Source organism: Ailuropoda melanoleuca, chromosome 7 (assembly GCF_002007445.2).
Source record: "Ailuropoda melanoleuca isolate Jingjing chromosome 7, ASM200744v2, whole genome shotgun sequence".
Classification (NCBI taxonomy): Eukaryota; Metazoa; Chordata; class Mammalia; order Carnivora; family Ursidae; genus Ailuropoda; species Ailuropoda melanoleuca.
Window position 1 is genome coordinate 140496398 of NC_048224.1, and position 23147 is coordinate 140519544.

The 23147-nt window shown below is 58.6% G+C and overlaps 1 protein-coding gene across 13 annotated transcripts in view; it reads left to right on the plus strand.

Moving 5' to 3' along the window:
* The window catches only part of ATP11A (ATPase phospholipid transporting 11A), a 98887-nt gene extending 79916 nt beyond the window's left edge, over positions 1-18971 (plus strand). Inside the window, exons 24-30 of one of the 13 annotated variants that reach the window (XR_004626836.1) lie at positions 721-848; positions 2422-2557; positions 7271-7336; positions 7996-8099; positions 9752-9917; positions 14419-15060; positions 15501-15633. Coding sequence is in view for 11 of the 13 variants with exons in the window: in XM_034665503.1 (XP_034521394.1) it covers positions 721-848; positions 2422-2557; positions 7271-7336; positions 7996-8099; positions 9752-9917; positions 15501-15716 (816 nt within the window). In the remaining 2 variants the exon portion in view is untranslated. Of the gene's footprint in view, positions 1-720; positions 849-2421; positions 2558-7270; positions 7337-7995; positions 8100-9751; positions 9918-12275; positions 12363-14418 lie in introns of all 13 variants that reach the window. The other 12 variants (XR_004626837.1, XM_034665510.1, XM_034665511.1 and 9 more) reach the window with 12 other exon arrangements.
* The last annotated feature ends 4176 nt before the right edge of the window (positions 18972-23147 follow it).

Sequence of the window (23147 nt, forward strand, 5' to 3'; positions counted from 1 at the left end):
GGCGAGGAGGCTGTAAGGGGGAGCAGGCTGCAGGGGCGAGGCGGCCGTAAGGGGGAGCAGGCTGCAGGGGCGAGGCGGCCGTAAGGGGGAGCAGGCTGCAGGGGCAGCAGGTCAGGGGTGCAGTGCCCTCTACCTCGCACCCCTGTGCAGCCCGGTCCACAGGCAGTTCAGGAGCAGATGTGGAGGCCCCAGTGGCTACCGTGGGCTTACTCACGTGGCCCACCAGCAAGGTTCCCAGCACGTGCTTACCTGCCCACAAAGGCTATGGTGTCTTTCCGCCCCCGATGGAGAGGATTGAGTGGGCCTCTGAGACCCTCTCCTGGGTGCCTGACCACCGGCGTCTGGCACACCCGGGTTCCGAGCGGCCGGGGAGAGCAGCACCCCCTTCCCGTCACGTCCCTGCTTCTGTCCGAGGGGCTGACACGGGAACGTGGAGGCTAGAAGGCGGCATCAAGGTTGCAGACTTTCCAGCACCCTTTCTGTTGCGAGTCTGCAGTGGCCGATTGGGGTGGGTCCTGGTGGCGCCCGTGTCGGCCGTGGTCGTAACCCTGGCGGTTGATGCCAGGAAGGACTCAAAAAAGTCCTGCCATCTGTAGCTGCAGTTGAGAATGCTCGCGTGTGTGGGGCTTTGCAGATTAAATGGCATGTACGCGCACCGCCTGACAGCAGCTTGTGGGGGTCCTTGGGTGCGGGTTTCAGGTGGGTTTGTCCTCTCCGCAGACCTTGTACGACACTGCCTACCTGACCCTGTACAACATCAGCTTTACCTCCCTTCCGATCCTGCTGTACAGCCTCATGGAGCAGCACGTCAGCATCGACACGCTGCGGAGAGACCCTTCCCTGTACAGGTGCGCGCCCGCCCCTGCACACCGCTCCCTGCGCAGGAGTGCCCGGTCGGGCTGTTCAGCCCCAGAAGCGCCCGTGTCAGCCGGTGCGCTCGCTGCCACCGGAGAGTCTTCCGGGGGAAGCAACGCAACTGAAGTGAACATACCTCAAATTTAGGGAGAGGATTTGTGCTGCCTTTGAAATGTGCCTGTTAAGCCAGTTGGGGTCTTGCCATGCTTTTCGGTAGTTATGGAAGGACCCGGGATACACATTTCTGTCTCCTGGTGACCCCAGTGGATTTAAAGCCTAAATTATCGTTTAAAAACCAAGCACGTTCCATTCAGTGAGATAAAAAGAAAAGTTAACAGATCTGATTGCAGAGAACCCTTTTTTGGCTAAAAAGGGTTTTTTAATAATGAGGAAAAGGTGTTTCTGTGCTGTTTTGAGATTGTACCACGAGATGACTGGCAGATTCAGCGTGTTACTGTTCCTGTGGCTTCTTGAAGTTAACTTCTCATGTCACGTAGTTTTAGATTCATGTATAGTTTTAAGGGTTCTGTGAGCCTTTGTCCAGTTTCCCTGCTGGTTAATGCCCAACAGAACGTCGCATGGAGGGTGGAACGGCATCCCTCTGGGCGCCCAGGTTACTGGTATTCATCTGTGTGCGTGCACATGCATGTGCATTCCCATGCCCACACAGTGCACAGCACCTGCCAGCCTCCCAGCCCCGTCATGTCTGCTGTGACGCGGGATCTGGAAGCGCCACAGCCCCAGTGATCCGTGGGCGACAGGCAAGCGTGGAGCTCGCTGTGTTTACATTCGGTGGTAGAGGAAGCGTCTGAGGAGATGGGAGACAGCGGTTAGCCCATCTCTGGAGGGTCCCCTGCAGCCGGTGTCCGTGAGCTAACTGGCATGAGAGTTGCGCCAGGAGATGCATCATGACCCTGTGGCCCACAGCCCATGTCACGTGGGAACACGCGTGGGCCTCGTGTCCTGGGTCCGTTCATAAGCAGAGATGTGCACGTCTGTCTGCCCTTAGACACAGGCGTGTCCGTCGGGAGGGAGAGAACCGAGTGTCTGAGTCGCATCTGACCCCACGGGGACTCTGTCCGGGCCCCGGGCCCCTGCCGAGCATGTCTCCGTTCCCTGTGCTCTGACTCTGCCCTTGGAACGGCAGTCTGGTGCTGTGGCCGTCCCATGGCCTTTGTGGAGCCAGGCGCACGCTGGGTGAGGGACAGGGCTGTTCAGCAGGCGGCGGAGGGCAGGCGATGTGACGTAGGGACACGTTCGGTGCTAGAAACTATGAGGACGAGCCCCCCGGGATCCACCCCGAAGGCTCTGTGAGATCAGAGTGTGTGTCCAGCCCCAGGGCAGGTGTGGAGGGGTCAGGCAGGGGATAGACGTGCCGGGCAGGGTGGCCCACGGCGGACAGACCACGATCCTTTCTCCACGACCCACTTCCATCGCGTGGCGGAGCCTGGGACGGTGCTTGACTGAGAGGGCCTTCCTGGACGGATGGTCCCTGCGGAGCGTGGGGGTGGCCCAGCCGCTGAGGGTCTGGGGTCCTGACCTGCAGTCTCGCCCTTGTCCCTGCAGAGATATCGCCAAGAACGCTCTGCTGCGATGGCGGGTGTTTGTCTACTGGACGTTCTTGGGAGTGTTTGATGCCCTCGTGTTCTTCTTTGGTGCTTACTTCATGTTTGAAAACACAACGGTGACCAGCAACGGACAGGTGAGTACGGAACCTGTACGTCTCGTGGGCTGGGCCGCTTGGGGGTCCCATACGGGCGTGGGTCGGGTAGTCTGTGGGGCTGGTCCTGGGGCATCCGGCCACCAAAGCGCCCCGAGGCCGCGGCGCCTCTGCTCCTGCTGGACGCACCCTTCCCGGGCCCCAGGCTGGCGGGACTCTGCCGCCTCGAGCTGCTCTTGGGCAGGTCCGTGCCGTTCCATCGCTCAGGCCTAGCCCATTTCCTGTGGGAATTAATTTCGTACTTAGCACATTGAGGCATTTTTCTCACGTGTATTTACCTAAGTTTTTGCTCCCTTTGCAGTGAGTAGATTATAGAGTTCACTGTAGCCGGGCAGCTCTCTGCTTGTTTGCATAATCTCTGGGGGTTGTTTTACTCGTATCTTGCTTTTGTCTTTTTGCCACTGGCTTCCCTCCCCACTCAGATAATGACCACCAACACACACATGGTAAGAAAACTGTGGGTTTGTCCTTTATGTTTTGGAGTGCCTTAAAAATAAAATATTTCTCGAAATATTTTCACCTGTGACTTCTTCTGTGTGCTTTGTCGGTAGAAACCGCTAGCTGCCGCCGGCTCCCTCGTGGGGCCGGCGCTGCCTTAGACGCGTGTGTCTGCATCTGGTCGTTCGTACTTGGTGTTTCTTCTCTGGAGTTCTGTGTCAGGCTCACCGGCCCAGGCCGTGGTGGTTTTCAGTTGATACGTTTGAACTTCCCTTAAACTTCCATGCGAGGTGCTGTCCCAGGCACGGGATCGTGGCAGACCCGGCCTTGGGGACACACGGGGGCGCGTGGGCGCTGTCCCCTCCGCAGCCCGCCCCAGTTTAGCGGCTGCACTGACGGAGGTGACTCCCTCCCCGCCAGGCGGTCGGCCGTTCACTGGTGCGTGGTGAACTTTTTCTTTCTCTTTACTACCAAGAGGTGCTGTTTTCTTTCATTGTAGCTTAGATAACTTTTACTAAATTGAAATAAGTATCTCATTTCACTTTTAGCTAAAGCTTGACGTTTTTCTGGAACATTCTTTGTCTTCATTTGCTTGGATAGTTCCCTGGTGCCAGCTGGCCCCAGACCCTCCTCCCGCGGGGTCCCTACAGGACTTCCTGCAGCAAGGCTGAGGGAGCGTCTTGCACGTGTCTTAGGAAGAACTAGGATTTCGGGTCCCCGGAGCTGGGACGTGGGGACTTAGTTAGCCTGTTAATACTGCGAGAAGCCTCCTCACGCAGCTGTCACCCTTTGCTTGGCGTTAACGTCGAGGCAGCTGGAGTTCCGGCAGATGAAGTCATGTACACGCAAGCGCTCACAGCGGGGTTTTTGTGCAACGCTCCTGGAGTGATTTTACTCCGTGCTGCTCCTTCGTTGCCCCTGTCTCGACGTCATCGTGCCGGCTGGCGGGCGTGGTGTGGTCCCTCACAAGGCCCAGGCAGTATCTCGTCCTTGTGCTCAAATCCCCGGAACCCTGCTGTGCCTCCAGCCAGACCCCCTCCACCCACTCCTCGTGCTGCCGTGGGTCAGGGTGCCATGGTGCTTTGGACGCCTCCGGCGGATGCAGGGATTCCCGCCCGTTCCCCGGTGCCTGCTGCTGTCTCTCTGGCCTGTTTCTCGAGGGTGCCTTGAGCTTCCACAGAGCCTGGATCCTGACTTCGGGGCTGGCACTTCTCCACAGCACTGATAGCCCCGCGCACGCACGCACGCCTTTGCTGGGCTGTTAGTGCACAGGACTGTTCGTTAGACTTTGAAACAAGGGCAGAAAGAGAGAACAGACGGAGAAAGCACCGTCGGCCGGCACCACCGCGTCTAAGTCAGCCAGCAGGTGCCTTACTGAGAGCCTGCAGGGCCCGCCCTCGGCCCCGCTCGCTGGCCTGTCCGGACAGAAGTTCAACACACACAGCACACGTCTTGTCGTGTGAGAAGCCGCTCAAAAGCCTGGTGGTGCCATGAACCAGGCACGGGGCGGCTGGTGCCGAGCAAGGTCTGTGACGGGAGGGGTTAGTCCAGTGACGCGTGTCAGCCATGAAGTCTCGTGCAGCTCAGTACTGTCTGCCAACGGTCGGGAGCCCGACGACCGGGCCTGTCAGGGCGCGGTGAATGGTAACCGTAGGATCCCCAGTCCTGAGTGGTGCTCATCTCCATCCCGTATTGCTGGGGGACAGGCGCCCCCGGAGGCTGGGGTGGCCCAAGGCCACTACACCAGGGCAAGGCCAGGGTTAAACATCTGGCGTTCTCACTCTAGCCACCTCCCCCCATGCCTCCCTGTCTCCGGATGGAGCCGTTCTCTTTGCTTTGTTGGTAAGAGGGTTCGGTCACCCACAAAACTGAGCTGGCGTTGTAGCCTGGTTCTGTAGTGATTCAGATAAACCCCAAACCCAAGTGCACCGAGGGCTGGTCTCCGTAACGACGGCACCCTTGGTTCATGGGCAGCAGGATTCTGCCGATGGTAATGTCCACCCCTCTTCCTGCTCAGAATGTATCCCGTGGTGTCACGGTTCAGAAGTCCCATCCCCACCGATGGTCGGTAGGTGAGGACCCCTCTCTTGAGAGCTACGTCTGCTGTAGGAACGTACATAGATCACGTGTGGTGTTGAGGGAACACTCAACTTCTTGAGAAGAAATTCTCTAACGGAGCGTTTTCTGCACAGACACCAAAGTTCCTTCTCTCTCTGATGTGCAAACGAGCACACGGAGGCCGTAGTGGACGTCCCCTTGTTGGCGGCAGGCTCTGTTGCAGACGTGGTAATGGAAGTCAGCAGACGTCGAGGGCAGACGGCGGAGTCCGCGTGAAGGGAGCGTGGACGGGGTTTTTATGACCGTGACCTTGAGAAAACACGGTTGTGTTTGTTGTGGCATATTTTTACTCAAGAAAATGAAGTTGGTCTGGGTCTGAGGGCTTTTTAGGAGGACGGTTTCCTATGAGAAGCTCCTGGGTGGGCAGATGGGGGAGGGGAGCTGGCGCTCGCGGGCGCTCCCGAGGTGTCCGCTGTCCCCGAATGAGGCCAGGAGTCCCTGGAAGTCAGCACCGCCGAGGGGAGTGCGCTGTTCGGAATCAGGTGTGGGGCCGTGGGGGAGACAGGTGTCATTCAGAAAACAAACCCTCTGGACACCCTTTCACCTCCCACCCCCAAAATCCGTGGCAATAGTGGCAAGCAACCCAATAACAAAAGCCCGAGGGTTCCCCGGGCCACAAGTGAGGACTTAGAGGGTATTCCCAGAGCGGTGCCCTGACTGGCCGTCTGTGAGTCAGAAATGCCGGCCGAGGGCACAGGTGAAGGTAGAGCAGACGCGTCTTCACTGCTGGGGCTCGCAATCAAAATTCCCAGTTCTGGAGCAAAAACAGTCATGTGCCGTTGCGACGTGCCTGTAGGAACCACGACTGAGGCCCGTGCGTCGCTCTGAGCATCCGGAGACCTGCTCTGTAACCCGGGTCTGCCGTGGTCACCAGCTCTACAAACGTGCTGGTTCCTGGTGCTGCTGGTGAGACCCCGTCTGCTGGGCTATGCACGCGGCTGTATCTTGCTGTTACCTGACCCTTCAAAAAGATTTCCGTGTCCCCTGCCAAGCAGGAGTGGTGACCATGGGGCCCACGGCATTGGGAAGTGGTGGGGGCAGGCCTTCCTGCGTTCCCACGGAGACCCAGCCTCCGCGTTTGCCTGCGTGAAGTTGCATGCAGGTCCATTTCTCTGCTGAAAACTCACCAGAAAGCCGTTTGTATTCCAGCTTCTTAATTCTTAGTGAACTAGAGCTGTTGCTTTTGAAGAAGTACTAGGAACATTTTCTGAGAGACACGGTTCAGAATCCAGAAGGGGGGGGCGGTCCATAGGGGATTCCGGAGAAATCTCAAAGAGAATAAAATCTCCAGTGACTGATTTTCCCCCAAGAGTCAGTATTTCGTTTTCTGTGTCTGTGTCTGTAGTTGAGAAATGTCTTGTTTTTGTGATTTGACCCTATGTTTCCACCACGTGTGACCGCGCAACACCACGCGGGGTGGGGGTCGGGGGCCGGGCAGCCGGGCGGGCTCGTCCTCCTCGAGGCTGTTGGCGCGTCTGTGGTTCTGGCCCTCAGACTGGCTGCCAGGGCCTTTGTACAGACGAGACAGTCTGCCTCCATCTCCCCGTCCCCGGGGACTGTCCAGGGAAGCCCATCCTCACAGGGGGACCCGTATCTAGCTGCTCGCCAGCAGCTTGCTGCTGTCGGTTTCTTCCAGAGCGGGCGGGCATCCGAGTTGGGTTCAGAGGAGGTTGCCAGGGCCCCGAGTCTCCTTTGAGCACGCAGAAGGCTCAGAGTCAGGGAGGCGGGGAGAGCCGGGTTGTGTCTCTTCCACATGGAACACGACGCGGGGGAGACACGGCCGGCACCGTGCACAGTAGCGTTCCGAGCGGCTCCCGGGGATGTTCCCCTCTGTGTCTGCCGCATTAGGGCTGATGTTTATGGAGGGTCGGGGACCGAGGTCGAGGGGTCAGTGCAGGAAGGGCCTGAGCCCATCTCCGAATTGCTGACCTGGCCCCTGGGGGTGGCACGGGGACCTGAGGGTCTGGGGGTGCCCAGGATGTCGATGGCCGGCGTCTTCCCGTCAGTAACTGACACGGCCCCTGTGTCCTCGGGGCCTGGGGTGCTGGCCCGCAGGAGCGGTGAGGTGTGTGGTCTTGGCTTGAGTGCGGAGGGGAGCGGTGTGCGGTAACTGCAGACTCTGGACGGTTCCCCCCACAGATCTTTGGAAACTGGACCTTTGGGACGCTGGTGTTCACTGTGATGGTATTTACAGTCACACTCAAGGTAAGCGCTCGCCCTTGATGTCCCTTCCTCGGCCGCCCCGTCCGTTGTAACTGCCCGGGCTGGAGCCCCCCGTGCCCCGGGCCGCCCTCCAGGGTCATGTTCGGTCATTTAGTAAGTCAAGCGGGGACTCAGCTTAGTGGGTGCCGGGCGACCCAATATGTGAACTTCTGGAATTACACAGAAGGTAAATGAGGGAATGAGCCTTTTTTATGAACGGAGTCAGATTAGAATTCCTTTAAATGACAAGCAGCCTCACCCCAACAGAGTCAAAATCTACTTTAAAACAAACGAATGTATTATGGGAAATTTAGTTCTTTTGAAAGTCAAGGCCGATTGTGTATTCAGGGCCACACTGAGCGTCCTCAGGCTGTCGCCCCAAGTCTCCGCGGTGGGAACACCGCCGACAGGGTAGCGGGGCCCCGGGCCCTCCCCGTGTGGGAGAGGGTCCGGGGCGCACTCCCCGGGGTGCGGGGGCACTGCCTTCTCTCTCCCCCAGGAGCCTCCGAGTCTGTGCTTCTGCCGCTGGGTTATGTCGGCGTTTGGGCTGCCGTGGAGTCGGGGTGGGCTGTGCCCCCCGCTCTCCCGCGGCCGCCGATCCACGCTGCCGTGGCTCCTTCCGGCCCAGACGAGGCTCCGACTCCGGCCTGTCTCTCTTCCAGCTGGCTCTCGATACGCACTACTGGACTTGGATAAACCACTTTGTCATCTGGGGGTCCCTGCTCTTCTATGCCGTCTTCTCCCTCCTCTGGGGAGGGGTTAGCTGGTACGAGCTTGAGACCCTCGCGGGCCCTCGGGAGGCTTCCTGCTCCCGCCGATCCTGCGGTGAGGCGTGGGGCCGCGGGCCGTGGGGGAGCGAGGACGAGGGGCCCCCTCTCCCTGGACCCACGCTCTCCGTGGGGGAGCCACGCCATGTGGCAGGTGACTAGCTGAGACCGGGGAGGCCAGGTGCTGCCACGGGGGACCTGCTTCAGATCCCAGGTCAGACGAGTCTTCTCAAGAGAAGTCGTTCACGTCGCGGCCTGGGCGGGCATCACCCTCCTGGTCGTGGCCTGGCATCCTAAATGCGCGTGTCCTGGAATGGGGCGTGGGCTAAGTGCCTGTCGGGTGTGGCACGGCCCGCCTTCCCTGCCACAGTGGGGATGAGCTGGGCTTAGCGTGCATAGCGGGTGTAGTGGGTGGGGCTGGTCTGGAGCCCCGCCGGCTGCCAGCAGACCGAGCCCTGCTCCTGGGAGGCCACCCGGGATCCTCTGCAGGGAGACGGCAGAGTCCCAGTGCTCTGTAGGAAGTTCGGGTGGCTGCCAGGTGGAAAACAAAGAGGACGATAAAACCATGGTGCTGGCTCTGTGGCCTCCAACAAGGGCAAGAAGTGGCCATGTGTGTGGTACTCCTCCTGGTGCGTTTACCGTCACACCTTGGCTCATGCTGTTCCTTCTGCCCGGGCTGTCCTTTCCGACGAGCCTGCCCCGTGAGCTCCTATGTATCCTTCAAAACCCCACGCTTCAGCGCCCTGCGTGGTGCTGCCCTTGAAGCCCCGCACAGGCAGGGCGGTCCTGCCTGGTCACGGTGGCCTCAGCCTTCGTGCCTGCTCCCGTCACAGCACACACTGTGCCCCCACCTCTGTGTGAGACGGAGCATCTCCTGAGCGTGGCTGGGACAGGAGAGGTGCGTGGTGCCCTGACCTGGGAGTGCCTCCCGCTGGGCGTGCTGGTTCCCCCGCTGTGCCGGTCAGCTGTGAGCACGGCTCTGCCCCGCCTCGGAGCATCGCTGACCTCTAGTGGCCAGTGCCGTGCATTGCACGTTCTTTGGGACCTGCTGGTGCTGAGCCAGGTGGGCTTCTGCCCCCAGCACTCGTCCACCTTTCATCCTGACACCTGTGCGCCCCGCTCCCCGGCCTCGGGCGTGAGAATGGCGGAACCGACTCAGGTTCACTATTGGCCCTTCCGGCTTCTCTCATGGAACCCAGTGTGGGTACTTTCTTGAGCTATAGGTTTGCCTGGAAGGGAGGCCGTTTGTGCTATTTTCGTAGAAAACAATGTCACCGTACACGCCTTGGCCGGTTGACTAGCACTGCTGACCGGACCCGGGCGTCTTCTGCCTGTTAGTAGCCATTGCTCAGGTTGCGATTCCAAGTTAAAAAACACCTGTTTTAATCTTTTAAAATCCTTTTTTGCTGTCCCGAAACTGCTCCAGGGCTGTCCTCAGTCTTTGGGGTGACTCTGTAGAACTCCTTCCTCTGTCGCCCGTCCTCACAGCCCGGCCTGGTGGGAAGTCCTGCAGCCCGTTGTTCATGAGTCGTTAGACGCACACACCCCAAGCGGGTCGGGGAGGGCAGTGACACCTCGGGGACGGGTGGGCTCTTCCTGGGAACGGCGTCCTCCGGTCGACCTCCGACCAGCCTGTCTGCTGTTTCTCTAGGCCGTTCCTCAGTTATCAAAGGATGTATTACGTGTTCATCCAGATGTTGTCCAGCGGGCCTGCCTGGCTTGTCATCGTCCTGCTCATCACCGTCAGCCTCCTTCCCGATGTTCTCAAGAAGGTCGTCTGCAGGCAGCTGTGGCCCAGCGCCACGGAGAGAGTCCAGGTACGGGTGGGACGGGGCTCCGGGGCTGGGGGGTGCCGTCCCATGGGCGCGGTGGGGGCGCAGGGAACCGGCGCTATGACCGCTGGAAGGAAAGCGGGAGAGGTGTGGTCAGTCCGGGTATTACTGCTGAGGCTTGAAACGTGAACGCAGGTAAAGTGCAAGGTGATCTATGTCCAGACCCGAGAAACTAGTCAGCCGGAACAGGAGAAAGGTCGAGAGAGAAAGACTGAGCCCATGCAAAAGGAAAATTATTGTTTGCAAATCTAAAAAAGCTTTTAAAATTAATCATCACTTTGAAGGTAAAATTGCATTAGTTTTAGGGATGATGAATGTGGCCCAAAATGTTAGTGTTTATATTAGGAAATTCTGGTGAGTACTAGGGTCACTTAATTTTCACAATCCCGAATTGAGGCAAACAGGTTGAGTTCTGGATTCAGGAGAGAAGTGAGATGTGCAAAATGCCCACCCCGGCTTAAGGACAGCAGCAGGGGTCACTCGGAGCTGCTCAGAGTTCTCAGGAGGACTCATCCCCCTTCATCCCCTCACCCCTGCAATCTCAGGGAGGACACCCCACTCACCTCTGAGATCTCAGGGAGAGCATGCCTACCATCCCCTCACTCCTGCGATCTCAGGGAGGGCACGTCCCCCATCCCCTCACCCCTGCGATCTCGGGGGGGCACGTCCCCCATCCCTTCACCCCTGCGATCTCGGGGGGGGGGGCACGTCCCTCATCCCCTCACCCCTGCGATCTCAGGGAGGGCACGTCCCCCATCCCCTCACCCCTGCGATCTCAGGGAGGGCACGTCCCCCATCCCCTCACCCCTGCGATCTCAGGGAGGGCACGTCCCCCATCCCCTCACCCCTGCGATCTCAGGGAGGGCACGTCCCCCATCCCCTTACCCCTGCGATCTCAGGGAGGGCACGTCCCCCATCCCCTTACCCCTGCGATCTCAGGGAGGGCACGTCCCCCATCCCCTCACCCCTGCGATCTCAGGGAGGGCACGTCCCCCATCCCCTCACCCCTGCGATCTCAGGGAGGGCACGTCCCCCATCCCCTTACCCCTGCGATCTCAGGGAGGGCACGTCCCCCATCCCCTTACCCCTGCGATCTCAGGGAGGGCACGTCCCCCATCCCCTCACCCCTGCGATCTCAGGGAGGGCACGTCCCCCATCCCCTCACCCCTGCGATCTCAGGGAGGGCACGTCCCCCATCCCCTTACCCCTGCGATCTCAGGGAGGGCACGTCCCCCATCCCCTTACCCCTGCGATCTCAGGGAGGGCACGTCCCCCATCCCCTCACCCCTGCGATCTCAGGGAGGGCACGTCCCCCATCCCCTCACCCCTGCGATCTCAGGGAGGACGTCCCCCATCCCCTCACCCCTGCGATCTCAGGGAGGGCACGTCCCCCATCCCCTTACCCCTGCCATCTCCGGGGAGGGCACATCCCCCATCCCCTCACCCCTGCGATCTCAGGGAGGGCACGTCCCCCATCCCCTCACCCCTGCGATCTCAGGGAGGGCACGTCCCCCATCCCCTCACCCCTGCCATCTCCGGGGAGGGCACGTCCCCCATCCCCTCACCCCTGCGATCTCGGGGGGAGGGGCACGTCCCCCATCCCCTCACCCCTGTGATTTGCCCGAGGAGGTGCAGACCCCCATAAGAAGGGAGGATCCTGCCAAGTGTGCGGAAGGCCGAGCAGGGCTCTCCCTGCAGAGCACAGGTGGGCGTGCAGGTGGGAGGACTATCCACGCACTTTAGGACCTGAGGGACGGCCTTCTGGAAAGCTCAGATGTTCCCCGTGCTCAGCCTCTAAGCGCTGGGGTGGGAAACAGCCAGGCCGCCGCTGGGCTTGTGGGGAGCCAGGTCTGGGCACCGCGTGCGCCCCCCTCCCCCAGTCACCACGACGGAATGGGACCCGGGGGGGCTTTCCCGGAAGTCTGCACTACCGTAGCGTGCTGGGCCCAGCGCCACCATCCCTAGCGGTTCCCTCCTTGGCACCTGCGTGTCTGTCGTCAGCACGACAGCTCGTGAGTGTGCGTGAACGCCTCCGCTCTGAGCTTTGACGAGACCACCTTGAACAGGCGGGCGTGCTGGGAGGTGTCGGGGCAGGAGGAGAAAGACAGGGGGACGAGAGGCCTGCGCAGCCCCCCAGGAGGGGAGCGTTCAGGGAGGACACGGTTCGCTTAGCGCGACGGCGGGGATGCACGAGGGAGGGGCCTGCGATTAACCGGCCTCAACTGCCTTAACTTGTTTCTCTTTTCCCTTCCTCCTTCTCTTTGTCTCCGACCTCTTTGCCTAAATAACCGCTCCCACCTGTCTCGCCATGTGCGCGGCCCCTCGACCCCTCTGGGACTTCAGACTAAGAGCCAGTGCCTTTCTGTCGAGCAGTCCACCATCTTTATGCTCTCTCAGACCTCCAGCAGTCTGAGTTTCTAACGGAACAAGGTGATGCTTTCCTGTCGTTTGGCATGGTGGGGTTTCGTTGCAGGAGGCAGAGGGCTGGCTCCTCGCCGAGCCGTCCGGCACCCCTCCCGGGCTCGTGTCTGCTCAGGGTGAGCGCACATGAGGGCTACTAGCATGACCCGTGTCTGAGGTGCGGGGAGTGCACGTGGCCCGTGTCCATGGGAGGTCCCGGGTCCCCCCTGCCAGGGTGCGGGGCTGCACTGCATCACACTGGCTGGCGGGTACCCGTGGCCCCTGCACACAGGCGTAGGCGTGGCAGCTCCTACGTCGCTCGAGCCCACGTGGGCAGAGTCCACGCAGCACCACCCCTCTCTCCGCAGCCAATGGCGGATTGATGGCACGACCTCCTCACTCAGGCAGCTCTGTGGACCCATTGCACAGACAGGGAAACTGAGGCCCCCACGACAGAATGTTGTGCAGGCCCCACAAGGCACTGTAGAAAAGACAAGGCGCGGGCTGAGCCACTCAGACCATGGACAAAGCCAAGAGAGATGTGTTTGGGTCAGGTGTTTTTCCAAATTCCCTTTTCACTTTTTTTAAAAATCTAATTTTTAGAGAGAGGCTCTGTTGCTGTAAGTTGCCGCGCTGGCTTATTTCTCGGCAGCATGGAGCCATGTCCAGGGATGGTTTCTGTCCGTGTGTCCGCTGTTGGTCCGTGTGTCTAAACGACATCCTTACAGAGACCTCAAGGTAGTGATGCTTGGAAGCTGTTTTCTAGTGCAGTGAGTTCATAGGAAAATACCTAAGCGGGAAAAGGCTTTGTTTTTTTTAACGACCGTTCCTCCTCTGTACATTTTAAACACTATTACTTAACAGGATGGCACATTTTTTTAACTTCTGGTAATCATCAGCAATCAAAATTTTTCTCCTCGGGTGCCATCAGAATTTGCTAGAATAAATGACATAATTTCATCTGACTGGGTATGTACTTGAAAACATTTAGGTTGCAATTATCAGGAATATTGAAGTCACAGGATGTGCTTATGAAACTGAGTAAATCTTGCCAATGCTCGGCTAAAAACACCCACTTTCCCTATTGATGGATGGGGTTTGCTAAGACTCGCTCTTTGAAACCCTCCTCTGGGTGCCCGGGGCAGGTTGCTGCCAGGCGCCCCGCGGGGTCCACGGCCACACGAGGCGTCCCGCAGGTGTGCCCACACCTGCAGCTCCTGGAGCACCTGGCACGCACACCCGTGTGCATGTGCTTCTGGGAACCCCCCTGGACGCCTGCAAAACTTTGGAGGAACAGACCCTGGACCAGTCTGCACTTCAGATGATGGCTGTTTCCTTCCGTCTGTTCCGTTAAAAAGAAACACGTCACAGGCACCGGGTTTCGTGTGTATACATATGTGACCCATGTATACATATTTGTACACGTGTTTCTCTGCATTACCGATACGACTCCATCCCTGCGAAGGGCAGCACCCCCCCGCCCCGATCAGCTCACCCTTCTTCTCGCCAGAAGACAGTCTGCATCTCACACCTCGTACTCCTTCACCTCTTAAAATTCCCCCCTTGCTGGTTCCTGAGGCACTCATACGGTTTGACGAGAAAGCCAGCGGTGGGCTGCCTGGCCGCATTGACCTGCGGCACTGTGACCCCTGAGCCCTTCAGGAGTCTAGCCTTGGGGTCGGGGAGAAGGACAGGGACAGAGGGACAGGCAGGTGCAGTCCCTCCCCTTTGGGGTGAGCACTGAAGAAGCTGCCGGGCTGGAGCGGGCCTGTCTGGTCCTCCCGGCAGAGGCTGCTCCGTGGGCTCCGGTCTGCTGCCCGGGCCGGTCCTCCTCGCCTTGCCGGGTCCCGTCCCTTGGTTTCTGTTCCGCGAAGGGCCGTCAGGAAGACCCGCTCCTTCCCCGGCGGCGCCCTCCCGCTGCCCCCAGCTCGCAGAGACTTCCACGGCAGACCGTGTGCCCGCTGCCCGCAGAGGGCACGGGCGTGGCGCAGGCCCCTTGTCCGGCGGCAAGGCAGGTCGTGCTCGCGGACGGGAGGCGCTCCAGGGCCAGGCGCAGCCCCTCTCAGTGTTTCTCCTCGCCTTGCAGCAGAGCGCGAAGCTCAAAGCGTCGGTCGCCGCTGCGCCGGGCACGGACGCGCCACTTGTGAAGGACCTGTTGCCACAGCCGAGGCACCATTAGCCAAGGATAGGTAACAGTGCCGCCATGCCGCCCGGCAGGCTCCTGGGTGTGCCGTGACCCTTCAGACTGCCCGGTTTTCCTCCAAAGCTTTGCTGTGCTGTGCCGGTTTTGATAACAGGTTCATGATGAAAAAATGGTTTTTACACACACATGTCTATTTGTGTCCCAGGTAAGTGACCTGCCTGAGTGTGTCTGGGCCGCAGATGGCCGTGCACTGCGTACACACACACACACGTGTACTGCCGTGGCCAGCGCCCTTCCACGTGCGTTTTCAGGATCTTCCCACCCAGTGCGTTCAGTGCATATTTGCCAGAACAAAGCTCATTCCTCAGCCTCGGCCATGGAGGGAGCTTCACCTGAAAGGTCTCTCAGGAAAGACCAGATTTGAGAAAACAGTGGGAGATGGCGTGATTGGCATGGAGCGGTGGCAGGCCCACGTCTGGCCCAGGTCTCCTGTTGTCTACCAGCTGGCACGTGGAGCCGTGTCTGCCCCGGAAAGGCACAGAAATGCAGCCACGCTCATGACGCGCCCTGAGCTGGGTGTCTCAGGTGCGACAAGCACACCGCCTTCTCTGCCCAGGGATGGTTTTTCCTTTAAGACCGATTTCTCCTGGACGGCTTTGCCAGTCCCCACTGCCCGGTAAATTTAACGACCGTAGGTGAGGTCGCCAGCTTCCTTGGGCCGTAAGAACCTGCACAGACACGCGTGTCCATGTGTGTGGAGGTGACCATGGACCCCAGCTCCAGTCCCTGGGGCCCCTGACAGAGACTTTGTGCACGGACGCACATCGTCTGTAGCTGACGACGGAGCCGAGCAGGGGAGCTGTTCGTGGCTAGAACACAGTCAGCATGCTGGCTCTGTGTCCTCAGTCAGACGGGACCCGGCCCGTGTCTGGAACGGGAGGCCCCACGGGCAGCGTCAGAGCAGGCTAGGCGGGGTTTTTGGGGACGGTCCCGGGACTGACGCTGTCCCTTCTGTTCTCCAACAGAGCACATGCGTACGCGGCCAGGACCACCTCCCAGAACTCACCCTCCTGGCCTATCCGCAGAGCCCCAGCCCCTGGGCCATGTGGCCGGGCCCGCACACAAAACAGGTGACGCTGACGTGGCCTCCCCTCGCCGGTCTCCTACACAGCCATCGCCATCCCGGCCCTGCGCCCCATAGGGGAGCCGCTGGGGGACAGGCCACCAGTCCAGGCCTCTGAGAGCCACACGTGTGCTTCTCCCCACCCCCGAGGGAGGGACGAGAACAACAGGACTTGTCTGGAGCACAGGGCTGGTGCATGTGGCTGGCAGTCATCACCTCTCGTGGGTCTGGTGGCCCCACACAACTTCCCTCGGGCATTTGGTTGGGTTGCGAAGAAGAGTGCACATGGCCCGCTGCATCCCGGGCCAGGGCCTCCAGCCTCAGAGGCCGCCAGGGAAGGACATCTGCGTGGAGGTGGGCCGCCGGCTTGAGCGGGCGTGGCCATACCGCCGACCGTCCCGAGCGCAGAGGCCTTGTCCTCACGGTGGGACGGGCTGGCCTTGCCTCTGTGCCTCCTTGTCCAGGGTCTTCTGATCCTCATGCTTCTGGAACTGGCCGGACCAGACCCCGGCGTCCCCATGCTCCCACAGCCTGTTGGAGGCCTAGACCGCATCCTGTCTCTGTCTGAAACCCACCGCCTAGCGAAGCCGCCTTCCAGGGTCGTGTCCAACATGGAATCTGTGCCTCTGAGGGAGTGCTGGCGTCCCCTGTGTGGATCTTGGAGTGTTTCCCATCCCCGCTGCCCCTGTGGAGAAGGAGGAAGTATCGGGTGGAAGAAGAGCTCATGCTGCACTCAGGCCTTCCCAGTGCAAGATCCGAGATCGTTCCCTCACCCCCACGAATCGAGCCTCCGCGTGTGCTCTTGTCCGGAGAGCGTTCTGTCACTGGTTCTAGGGCAAGGCTGTGGTCGGCGGCCCAGGGCAGACGCCTTCGTCCTCTTCGAGAGGTGGCCTCCAGGGGCCACGTCCATCTTCCAAAACCTATTTCAGGCCCACCCAGGTCTGCCGGGGAGGCGGTGTCTGAACCCTGAGAAGCAGGATTGCCGCCCTGGACTGCTGCCCACAGCCGACCCCGGGACCAAACCCTCGTTCTCTGTTAGCTCCGCGCTGTTGTGATCCGCTGTCCAAGGCGTCATTTAGGGTGGGCAGACCTTCGGGAGGCTGCCGCGTTGGTGGTCCCTGTCCCTTCTCTGTATGCTGTTCGTTTCTAGAAATACCCCCTTGATGTAGCCTTAACGGCCTGCAGAGAAGACGTTTCAGTCTGAGGTTCAAAGTGTGGGTGTGGAAACGGAAGCCTTCAAAGAGCATCACCCAGAGGCTGAACGACATGCAGGCCCCTTGCCCGCTGCGGGGTCCCGGGCTGTGCCCCAGGGACACGGGCGAGAGAACACGTCCCACGCCAGGCCTTCTGCAAAGCCCGGATTGCACAGTTTGATGTTTCGCCTATAAAATATTTATTTGAACTAGGGGGTGACTTGACTGCGTACACAGGGTAGCCGGGGTATGTTCAGGGGAAGTAGAAACAGCAAACCAAAGACCAGGAGAAAGGACGGAGAGTGCGCCGGGGTCTCCGTCCCGTGTGCCCCCCCTCCCTCGTGTGGTGGTGCCGGCCAGCCCGTCCGCGCTAGACCCTGCGAACGATGGTGTGTGCGTTTTTACAGCCGTTTTTAAGAACCTCATATGGGTATAAACGTCATACCTGTAGGGGGACAGATTCTCTGTATGTTTAGTTAACAAATTCTTTGTAATGTATTTTTTTAGAAATCTTAAAGTTGCCTTTGCACGAAGTATTTTCATAGCTGTTTCTATCTCTTTATTCGTTCATTTGTTAACATACCACATCTGATTTTTAAAGTATGTTTTTAAAGCTTTTATTCTTTAAGTTGATGAACTTTTGGCCACTTTGCATTTAAATTCCGGTGGGAGTTTCGGCTGAATGTGTCCATGTCCGATGAGTGTGGGGTCTCAGATCTGATTTATTCTCCGCGCCTGTGTCTGTTGCTGCTGCCGTGACTGGCGGACGTGTGTTTACAGCACAATACTTTGCTCCCGATTCTTCACAGTCAGTTGAGATTATCGTCTGCTTTTTCTTTTGTTTTTGATTTCCATCCTTCGGCCTTAAAATAGAAGCTTCTCGAGGGGTGGTTCCGTATCCTCTTTCCACCTGTACCGAGACGGTCACCATTTGCCTCTGATGGCGCGGTCTCGTTGGGAAAGTCACCAACTCCTTACGCGCTCCAGATGTCTCGTGTCAGGTTGTTAGGAAACCCTCCGTGACTGCACCCGATCGGTGGACGCGGACCCGGGGCGGGGGGCAGAGCGGCAAGCGTCCGGGATGAGTGCGCGCGTGGGACCCAGTCGACCTCACCCACAGTAGCTCCTGTTCACTTGCCTTACGCTGACTGAGAGCAAGTCCTGTCAACCTCGAGCGTTCTTCGTTTCAGAAGTCTTGTTCAGGACTGCACGCGGGAATGGATCACTAACCCGTGATTTCCCACCGGTCCCGACGTGGTTCCGAAGCCGCACACCATCCCTTTCAGAGGAGGTCACACTAACGCACAGGCGGTCCCGACCACGTCCCCGTCTCCTGCTTTCAGCTCCGTGTCCGCTCAGGGCCACATGGTACGCACACATACACGTGCCCTGGGTGCTGGCCATCCTGCCTCCTTCCCGAGGGGACCCTGCCAGGAGCTCCAGGAACACAGGGCTCCTTGGACCTTGAGTCTCGTGCGCCGGCAGGAGCCGGGGGCGGGCACGGCAGCCCCGGGTGTGAAGCGGATGGACAGTGTGGCACGCCACCTCCCTGCGAGGCCCCCGGCTGACACCGCCCCGCAGCTCTGCGCCCGAGACAGGCGGCAGAGAGCGGCGTCTGGACCCTCCGAGCCGCGGGGCTTCTGCGAGCCTCCGGGAGCACCGGCCGGCCCTCTGCCACGCACAGTGGGCGGAAAAGGCATCCTCTTGGCAAGTCCGGTTAGAACCCAGGTCGACTATTCCGTGCGTCTGACTCCGTAGGGTGAGTGCAGACCAGATGAGCCCTCGTGGTGGCGGTGCCTGTGCGTGGGAAGGAGGCCCAAATGCCCAGCTTTTGCAGGATGGGTTTAGAGAATTGTAGTTTGGCCTGGTGAGATTTTGCAGCTTTAAGTACAAAAGCGTCTCCTACATGCTGTTCTAATTAATCTCAAATGGTTGCACATCAACCAAATGGCCAGTGCGGCCTGAAGGGAGCTTTCCGGCTTTTTCTTTAAAACCACTAAGTTCGCCTGTGTTGCACCGACTGGAATAACCTGACCTCCTCCTTTCCTTCGAGGTCCACGTTATTTATTGAACAGCTCTGTGTCACATTTCCGCGTGCACTTTCTTGCCGCCTACGTTTCTTTTGGGAGCTTCCCATTTAAAAACGGGAAAAGTGTCAGTTGGCAAATGCATCGTTTTAAGTGAGAGGGTAGGTGAACGGGACTGAGAATCATTCTGATATCGTCTGTAAACAGAGCTTTAATGAAGATCGCATCGGAAGTGTTACTCAAGTGTGATTCTACTGTTGCAGAAAAATGTAAACATCAGTTTATATAGCTTTATTTTTTACCTTATCAAAATATACAGAATTTTAATATGCATATATTGTCTCTGACTTGAAATTATGATGCGTGTCTGCGTTGTCACTTAAAATGTCCATCATGTAGTGAATAAAAGAATCTTCAAAATGTATTTAACATGAATGGTATCTATAGTTGTCATCATCATAAATACTGGAATTTATTTTTAAATTATTGAACATAGGTGCGGTTAAGATAATAAATCAGCCTCCAGGTAGTAATGTTTAATTGATAACGATTCTTTAATCCGCTTTGAAAAATTAAATTGTGATTGAACCAAATCTTACACTTCTGTAAAGTTTATTTTGTATGCTGCTGTTTTTAACTTTTTTTTCTGTAGATAAAGTATGACTTAAAATTAATTATATCGGACTTTTCTGCAGATCATTTAAGCAGAAGACTTGAATCTGCTTTCAATAAAGAAGAAAAAATGTCTGGTTTGTTTTCTTTATAAACAAACAAATTAGCAGTTGGGCTTCAGTCTCTGGGGCCAGAAGCTGCAGGGCGAACCTCTCATCCTGTGTTTGGGCTGAAGGTGGGCAGGCGTCCCCTGGATGACCGGTGGCGCCTGCACTCACCGAGGCCGCGTCGTGGGTTCGGGCCCTCAGGACGGGAGATGGGCATCATGGGATTGCCCGCTGAGCCGCCCGTCGCCACCTGCCGCTCCTCTGACCGTCCTGCCTGCGGCCACAGGCCTCCCCCGGCCTCCTTCTTGCCCTGCTCCCACTCTCTTCCCTCCTCCCGTCCAGACTCCCTGGAGGGGCCCCCGCACCCGAGCTCACACCCAGCTCCGGGAGGACAGAAGTGGGCTGGTTCTGTGTGTGCCCTCCCCACCCATTCAGATCCCAGGGGCAGCCCCTCTCTCCCTCGGGTGGTCGTTTGCCTCCTGCCCCCCGGCCGCTGCTGACCCTGCAGCTCCTCGTGTGAGGACCAACCTCAGACCCACACCACCGGACGCCAGACCCTGGGATTCTGAGCTGGTTAGGGGGCGAGGGTGGAGTCAGGCTGGGGACGTTACCTCCCAGGCCTCACCACACCTCTGGGAGGGACCTAGGGCTCCGCCACGTGCGGCTCCAAGTGTGGGGCTGGTCCCGCCCTTGCACAGCACGACGCAAGCACGTAGGCCGTGCCGAGTAGTGCGCCCAGTGGGCGGCTGTCACCGCCACCAGCGGCCAACACGGGACTGTGGAGCAACAGGACGTGAATGCCTCTGGCACCTGTCGTGGTTGTGCAGGGTCCACACCGGCCTCGGCGGCCCTGGCGGCTGGGACTGTCGCACCTTGTGCTGCTGGCAGGAGGCTCGCGGGTCTAGCAGCCAGCACCAGTCACATGTGTCCCGTGAACGCGCACTGTTTACTCGGCCGCACCCTAACAACCAGCACCCACATGCTATGGAGCTCCCTCTTTATGCAAAATCTTGGGAACATGGTATTTCCCAGTTTCTTTCCTGCATTAAGGGGATCCCACTAAAATGCTCCATCTATTAATTCCCCAGGGAAAACGCTTGCCTTTGTACATTTTTAGGATTCAGGTGCTCGTTGGAATAATTCATGAACAATGAGTCGACTACCAAATGTCTAACTCATCACAGAGCTGCCCTCACTTGTCCTCACCGACCCTGATACCCGAGAACCCATCAACTATGAATCATCGAAGGAATTTTGTCTACGCTGAGGACGCCAACCCCACAGTGAGTGGACAGGTGTCATGACTAATGGCAGCCAATCTTGGGAAGATAGCTCAACGTCCAGAGAAGTGGACGCTTCGCGCCACACAGCACATTACTCGAGGTGACCTGTCACGTACCTTATATCATTTTGTTTGCTCTGTTGACCCGTCAGCAAGATACCGGGGATCACCGTGTCCCGGGGCCACAGAACTGCTGTGCCTGACACTCGAGGGGCCACGGACAGGTGCTGTCCTAGTTTCTTTGTTAAAACTTTCATAAGAAATATGGTTTCCTTGATGTATTGCTTATGAAGAATATGGATTAATCTTTAAAATTAGTCACACAAAATCATAATTTGAAAAAAGTCACATCCATTGTTTTGTTCACTTGGTTTTTACAAGATTCAAGGAGAGGAGAAAGGTTTTAAGATAATTAAGAACGAACACATCCTCTTGGGAATCTCAGTTATATCTTTAGAATTTTTAAAGACCTACTAGAGACTCAAAAAATGAAATATCAAAATAAATGTTTTAATTAGCTTAGGCTGTGAATGGTTGCCATTCCCGATCTTTAGAAACCAGTGGAGCAGAAAAAAATCTGTGTCCCGGGAGGGCACACGCAGGCTGAAATGCTGACTGGTGACATCCCGTCACACCGTCAGCATCTGTGGCCGGAGCACGTGGCTCTGGGGGCGGAAGTCCTACCTGGACAGGATGCTGTCGAAAGATAATCGGGCAGCACGGACGTGGCCGTCCTACCTGGAAACCAGTTGGCTCCAGAAGTGCTCAAGGGACAGCTGGTGAGTGGCTTGCTGGCGGCCTGCTTCCTGGGGGTGCCCTGACGGAGCAGGGCAGGCACAGGTCTCCCTGTGAACGTGTCTGTGTCCAAACGTCCCTCGTAAAGAAGGACACCAGTCACACTGGGGGCTGGGCCTGTCCTTACGTTAGCCTCGCTGCCTCTGTAAAGACCCTGTCTCCGGATAAGCTCACACTGTGGGGTCTTGGGAGTTAGGGCCTCAACATATCTTGTTGAGGGGACAAAATTCAACCCATAAGACCCTGCTTTGGGGGACCCGCTGGGGGATTCGTCGGCTTTAGGGCTGGGCGCGCACAGAGGCTGTGTGTGCGGGCACATGGAGAAGCGAGCGAGCAGCCAAGAGCAGGAGGGTGCGAAGAGACGACAGCCCCGCTGTGAGGACGCGGCCCAGGCCAAGCCAGGCTCCAGCCCGGGGCCCCTGGTTGAAGCAGCCTGAGTGAGGAAGGGACGTGGAAGGGTGGGACTCAGGTCCGACCCGCCCCTCAGGGCCCGGCCTCCTGCTCCTCGAAGGGAGCAGAGCTGGCCCGGGGCGAGCCATCCCCTTGGCTGGCTGAGGTGCCTCCCTGTCCACCGAGCAGCCCTTCCGCGCAAAGCTCCCGTGGGCATCAGCTGGGGTGCATTCCTCAGCCCCCTTTAAACATCCTCAGGAGGGGTCTCCGTTAGTCAGCTCTGTACCCCCATTCTCTTCTCGGCCCACCCAAACTGGGCTGTCTCCCACTCCCCTGGGAAGGCCCGGGACACCCTGCACCCCAGGCCCCCAGGGTTGGGCAGGGGAAGAAGGCGGGGAGGGGTGCTCCCCTGCCGTATCTGTAGTCACAGCAGCCTGGCCCTGGGCACTGCACCTTGGCCGCCCGTGAACGCCCGGGGCCTGTGCGGGGCCTGGGACCGACGCAGGGCTCGGTGAGGACACCGCTGCCCGACTAATCCCTGCACCTGCAGGGCTCACAGCCGCACCCGCCCAGCTGAGCAGGGCTTCCTGGTCTTCGGGGTGGCTGCTGGCTGTGGTCGGGCAGACCAGCCCTGACCATTTGCTTCCAGAAGCGGACGCGCGGGAAGGCCCCCATCATGGCAGGAGCTGGCGCGGTGAAGAACGTATGCCCGAGGCCACCTTAGTTCAGGAGGAGCGAGCCAGGGAGGGACATCAGCTGCAGTGAGGGTCCAGGCAGACATGCAGCCTACTTGGGGGCCGGAGAAGAGACCAGCGCACCCTATCGTCCCCGCTACGAGGTTGGTTCTCTGAAACCCTAAGCAGCCCCCCACAGGATGGCCAACAGGCCCCCCGATTTGCTGCGGTCGCGTCCCCGCTTGTCCCCTCCCCACCCTGGACCCAGCGTGCTGAGGGCAGAGTCACCCTAGGGGAACCCATTCTTGGAGGGCACGAGGCCTGTCCTGTGCGTCTTCTCCTTAGCCCGACGTGGGGCCGAGTGTTTACCACCTGAGCTGTTACAGTACTTTCTCTTAAGAGAGATTTCTGGGGGAGACGCCTGGGGGCTCAGTTGGTGAAGCGTCTGCCTTCAGCTCAGATCGTGATC